At 49.7% G+C, this 6,101-nt stretch overlaps 1 protein-coding gene across 1 annotated transcript; it reads right to left on the reverse strand.

Annotated features, from left to right (window-relative positions):
* Positions 1-630: 630 nt before the first annotated feature.
* Positions 631-2,164, reverse strand: LOC127318550 (serine/threonine-protein phosphatase PP1). The gene is made up of 3 exons (XM_051349025.1): positions 1,795-2,164; positions 1,142-1,701; positions 631-1,046 (listed from the first exon to the last, which is right to left on the reverse strand). The coding sequence occupies exons 1-3, from the start codon at positions 1,973-1,975 to the stop codon at positions 870-872; spliced, it is 918 nt and encodes a 305-aa protein (XP_051204985.1). The 5' UTR covers positions 1,976-2,164; the 3' UTR covers positions 631-869.
* Positions 2,165-6,101: the final 3,937 nt, after the last annotated feature.

The raw sequence follows: 6,101 nt of genomic DNA on the forward strand, positions 1-6,101 counted from the left end.
CAAAGTCTCTCCCCTCCTTCAGCCAAGAAGAAGGCGCTGCCTGGCACTTGGTCTACTCCTACCTCCACCTTGGAGGCGGCCTCATGCATCTCCCCAGAGTTTGCTGGAGCGTGAAGCTTGATCGCTGGTGTACCCCTCTTTGGATGCAGTGCTATAGCTCTTCTTGTAGTTGAAAAACTAGTGTTGTTTCCTGTTTAAACTTTCCCTTGTTTTGCTGTTTCAGTTTCTTTTTCGGTTAGACACCTAGTCTTTATGGAACTGTAATGAACCTCGGGGCCTATTGGTTTCGTTGATTTATATCAATGGAACTGGGGAGGGGGTCCTCCCTGTTGATCTATAAAAAAGGACATATATAGAACTTTCTGATGATTTTAACTCTGTTTTAGTGAAGAAATTTCCTCCACTAACATCTAGCTACAATTACATTTGATTTCCTATGGTGCCACAAATACAACACGTAACTTTTCCAGTCTCCTTTTCTACATTCTTGGACATGTTTTGTTCATGTGAAACAAAGAGGTCCTAATGTCTCTACCCGCGTCAGCACGCATACAGTATTTTGCTTCGCGACCAGCGCGCTAATAATGTTATCACCAGAAAATTGGTTGTATATATCTGCACTTTGAGATGTCATTTTGATCCTGGTGTAGTGGATTCAGACGTGGAGCGATTCAGAAACAATATGCTTCTACATACACGTACAGAATCAAGTCCAGGGCAAAGGATTCAACAGAAGTGGAGGTCGGATCAGCTGTACGTCCCCCAACCCACAAAATTGTATGGAGAAATCTGTGCAGGAGAAGAATCTACGACATGATGCCCATGATGATCCTAAACAAGCCCTCTAATAACAATGAAAACGGCCCCCGTCACTCCGTCTGCTGCGTTTTGCTTCTCAAGGGCTTGAGGATTTGGAAGGAGCAGAGTAGGCTGGCGTCGACGTTCATGAGCGCGCCGGCGTTGTTGAACTCGCCGCAGTAGTTGGGCGCGGAGAATATGGTGACGAGCTGCCGGTCCGCGAAGAACTCGTAGCCGTCCTCTACGACCTGTCAAGAAGCGTATGTCAAATTGTCAATGCCAAGTTGGTTGATTGATTGATTCTGCAATGCGCGGGTGCAAGGAGGTTGGAAGGTCGGCTTGCCTGATGTGCGCGGCAGATGAGGTCAAGGTCGTGCTTGTTGAGGAACTCAGCGACCTTGTCGGCGCCGAAGGTGAAGGAAACGCCGCGGTCGTTCTCGCCCCATCCGGAGCTGTCGCGGTCGGGGTCGGACCAGAGGAGGTCGCAGAGGAGTCCCTGGTCGGGCACGTCGACGGGCCGCTGGATCTCCCTGATGCGGTCGAGGCTGTCGAGGTCCGGCGAGAGGCCGCCGTGCATGCATAGGATCTTGTCGTCGACGAGGGCGGCGACGGGGAGGCAGTTGAAGCAGTCGGTGAAGAGCTTCCAGAGGCGGACGCTGAAGCGGCGCTTGCACTCGTCGTAGAAGCCGTAGATGCGGTTGATGGAGGCGCACTCGTGGTTGCCCCGCAGCAGGAAGAAGTTGTCCGGGAACTTGATCTTGTAGGCGAGGAGCAGGCAGATGGTCTCGATGCTCTGCTTGCCGCGGTCCACGTAGTCGCCCAGGAACAGGTAGTTGGCGCTCGGCGGCAGCCCGCCGTAGTCGAACAGCCGGAGCAGGTCCGAGAACTGCCCGTGGATGTCGCCTGATCGATTCCCCACACACACACGGATCGTTGTTATCAAAAAAACCAAATTTGACGACCGCGATGGAATCAAAAAAATTAATCTTGACTCACCGCAAACGTTGATGGGCGCCTCGAGCTCGAGGAGGTTGGGCTGGGAGAGGAAGATCTCCTTGGCGGCGACGCAGAGGTGCCGGATCTCGGCCTCGCTCAGCTGCACCTTCTTCCCCGGCCCCTTGTTCTTCTTCCCGTCCAGGAGCCGGCGTATCAGCTCCTCCAGAGCGTTCCCGTCCATCGATCAGCCAGGCAATCCGCCCCTTGCCGTGCGCGGTGGGGATTGACGCCGGCGTGAGGTAAGGGACCGGCAGAGGGCGGAGGGCTGGGAAGAAGAGGAGAGGAGGGGAAAGTTCGTGCGTCCGTGTCCATGGAATTGGTTTTATGTCCACCAATGCTTGGCTCGCAAGCGCCCTGCCAAATCAGGACGAGTGGCAAATGGGGATCAGCCGCCACGGAAGCCATCAACAACCAAAGCGTGGAAACTGAAAGGAAAGCGTGCGCAGAATACTTGGCCAGTCGCGCGTGTTTGGTTGCCGGAGGCATTTCTCGGCTCGGGTGGTCAAAAAACGTGCGTTTGGTTGTTTTGGTTCATGGGGCATTTTCGGCCCACGCAGACGAAACAGTCGCTCATCGTCCGTTTACGTCGCCCCGTTGGAGATGCCCTTACTGTCGAGAACCGCACTCACCCCATTCAGCATTTGTAGGGGCGTAAACAGTAGGATAAACTTCGCACCGAAACCCGTGCCAAATCCGTTTTAAGTTATTCATATCCGATTTTAAAGAATCCAACGGATAAGGATATCTTATTCCGAAGTGGTGCTCTGGATATGGTATAGCAAATAGCATGTGAATATGAACTATCCGAAATTTAATTAGGATAACCCAAAGGCTTTAAACCAGACAATCCGATTTTTTTGTCAAAAGCCAATGCCAATCTTGCAAGGTTAATAGTTATTGAGTTGCCAAATTTATTTGCCGAGCCTGTTTAGCTCTAAATTTCTATCGATACTTGAGTTTTAGCGTATTGTGTTTCTTTTTTTCATAACTACACAAGATTGAAAGTGTAAATCTCTCTCAAGATTTAGAAGAACTATAAATATCTACCGATGAGAGCATGTATCTAACTATTTTTGTTTCTGGTCCGAATCCGCTCAATTTTCGATTTGAATCCGTGTTCCGGTATATTTGCATTCAAATCGGAAACTGATCATTAGCCAATCTGATTCGAATCCGAGAAAAAATATATGGTAAAAAATATGATATGGGCAAAATTCAATCTGATCTGATCCGTTTACATCCCTAGGCATTTGCCCTTCCATGGTCGACGTACCTCCACCTCCACACAGCCCCGCGCTACCATAAAGCAGACGTCACACACCCATGAGTTGTCGCCCAACTCGACAAGTTAGACACCGCCAACAAAGGAGATTTGACAAGGGCGTTTTCTTCCCGTTTACTCGCACATAAAAACATAGTGGTTTTGATAGTGACAAATTGGGCTACGGTGAGTTCTAATCGTGCTTGGGCATTAATATATGTTCTAGCGTGATCGGTTCTAGTACATTGTTCTAGAATTTCCCATTTTGATAATTGTACTACGTGTGCATGATGTGTTCTAGTTGTACTTGTGCATTGCCCACTTTAGGCATTGCACTATGGGTGCGTTTGGTAGCCTGCATCACTTTCCTGCACCACTGGCGCAGCGGGAAGTAGTTCCCTGCGCGTCGCAGACGGGCCATGGGCCATAAAAACCACATTGTTTGGTGGCCTGCATAGAGTTTTTTCGGTCCCGTGGAGATTTGGCCTTTGTCCATTTGGTAGGTCGGTTTTCAGGCCCTGTAGCAGCCCAGAACGGCGCCCCTGTCGTTTGGTTGCAACCCAGAAACTGCTTCTGCTTACTTCTTACTTTCGGTGGTGAGGTTACCAGCGATCAACAACACAAGCAAGAACACAATTCACAGTTCAGACAAACTTAGCACTAATAATAGTTCAAACACGGTCATAGTTCACGACAGAGGACGATCATAGTTCAAGACACACTATAGACGATCATAGTTCAACAGACGACTGGAACAGCAAGTACACACAGACCAGGAGCTTCAGACATGACTTTGGAAGACGACCCACTTGGTCGCGTCGCCATGGTAACGGTACATGGTCATCACCTCAGTGCAGGTGTAGTCGAAGATGACCACATTGTACTGGAAGGTGGACACCTTCTTGAAGACGAGGAACTGGCCTATCTGCAACTGATGAGCAACGGTGAAGGCCGCCCACCCCTGGTCAATGTATGCGTCATCGCCTTCTCTCACTGTAGTCATCCTCCAGTAGCAGCCAGTGTTGGTGGTGACGATGCTGTTCGAAGGAATTTCTTCGAACCACCTGATGAAATCATGAGGGATCCATAGCCGGTTGAAGGTTGGCTTGAAGACGATGCGCAGGAACTGGTCCGGCCCTACGTCCGGCTGGAAGTGGCCGATGTTAGCCGTCCTTTGCTTCTTGGACGGTCCCTCGTCGGGGGTCTCTGGTGACCCAAGCTTGAGCTTCTCAGTCTGCCACAAGAACACATGCCATTAGAGGTGTGCCTGCTCACAAGTATATAGATGAAAACGAATATTAGAAACATGTGATGCCTCATACATTGGATCACACAGCATCTCAAGGGACTGCCCTCGAACTAAGTCTAGTGTGCAAGATATCACACGCCCACGACTAAGTTTGAGAGCATCACGTTGCCTTCCAGTGTGCCATTGTTCAATAATTGGTCAATGCACTAGACAAACCAAAACGAGGCCTCATATATGTAGGATTACATGGCAGACAAAGGGACTCTCGGCAAACTAGATCTAGTGTGCAAGTCATATGGCACACACGACTAAGTTTGAGGGTAGCACCTTGCCTTCCAGTGTGCCATTGTTGAATCATTGGCCAATGCACTAGACAAACAAAATGAGGACTCATATATTGGATCACAAGGCAGGCAAAGAGACTGTCCGCAAACTAAGTCTAGTGTGCAAGTAATATGGCACACACGACTAAGTTTGAGGGCAGCACCCTGCCTTCCGTTGTGCCATAGTTAAATCATTGGCCATTGAACAACTGAAGAAGTACAAACATAGAAAGCAAGGTAGCATAGGCCTCATACAATGAGCACATATGGAGGAGATGTTTGATCTGAACCAATGGCATGGTGATGTTCAGTCATGCCATAGGTTCTGATCAATCATCTCCTCAAACTATGATTACCGTTACAATCAACGGCCTAGTTCAATCAGAAACTACACAATCTACAACAAACTACCGCGACTCATTCCGTACAGCAATCTCAACATGCTAAACCCCAACACAAAAAACCCTTCCCTTCTTTGCATGCACAGTAAGATCTGCCAGTTTCAGCAATCCAAAGCCCGATCTAGGAAGGATATACCGCAATCCGATACTAGAGTAACAGATCTAAGCTAATCGAGACCGTCAAAAGCAAGAACTGGACAAGAACATCAAGAAATGGGGACGAACACCTTGCAAATGTCAATCCGACCGCTATCATAACGGAAACCCTAGTAGGTCTAATGTGCATGTCGTCGGAAATGCCCGAGAATGGCATGTTCTGCGAGAACGAGTACGAAGGTGAGAAGGAGAGGTCGTTACCGCCATTGTTCCGGCCGAGGACAAGCTCGAGGTCGTGGGCGAAGTCGAGATGCCGATGAAGATTGCGGTCGATGTCGCAGTGTTGCTAGCCGATCTCTCCTCCTCCGGTAGCGATGCTCCTCCGTGCGTCGGTGCGGCGGATTGGTCGGCGGGAGGGGAACCGCCGGGTGATGTGACAGTTTGGGGGAGGTGAGAGTGCGGTCGCGAGTGAGAGGAAGGAGAGAGGAGCGGTGAGGCTAATTATGGCGTGTGGTTCCCAAAGTGACGCGGCGTTTCCGCCTCCCTTCTCCACGCGTGCAGGCTTCTGGCCGCAACAGGCCTGGCCCTGGAGAAACTGCCATTCCGGGCGTTCCTCCAGGGCCTGTCCCGGGGGTGCTTTAAAACCCGGTTCTTGCAAGAACGCAGTGGGTTGCAGGCATCCAAACGGGCAGAAAATTGCTGGCCCGATGCGAGCCAAGGGGGATGTAGGCAACCAAACGCGCCCTATATGAACTTGGAACAATGTTCTACTCATTCTGCCAGGATTGTTCTACCGCATTATACTTTATGGTTCTAGCAATGTTCTAAATTGTTCTAGTTCATGTTTTTAGTCCATGCATGCATTGACATGATCTAATGCATTTTTCTTACATTTATGTATGCTTAATGACAAGGTAATTAAGTTGGACTGCGAAATGGTGCATGGGGTTAGCACCCCCGCTCCTGAAGCTAGTGGT

Source organism: Lolium perenne, chromosome 7 (assembly GCF_019359855.2).
Source record: "Lolium perenne isolate Kyuss_39 chromosome 7, Kyuss_2.0, whole genome shotgun sequence".
Taxonomy (NCBI): domain Eukaryota; kingdom Viridiplantae; phylum Streptophyta; class Magnoliopsida; order Poales; family Poaceae; genus Lolium; species Lolium perenne.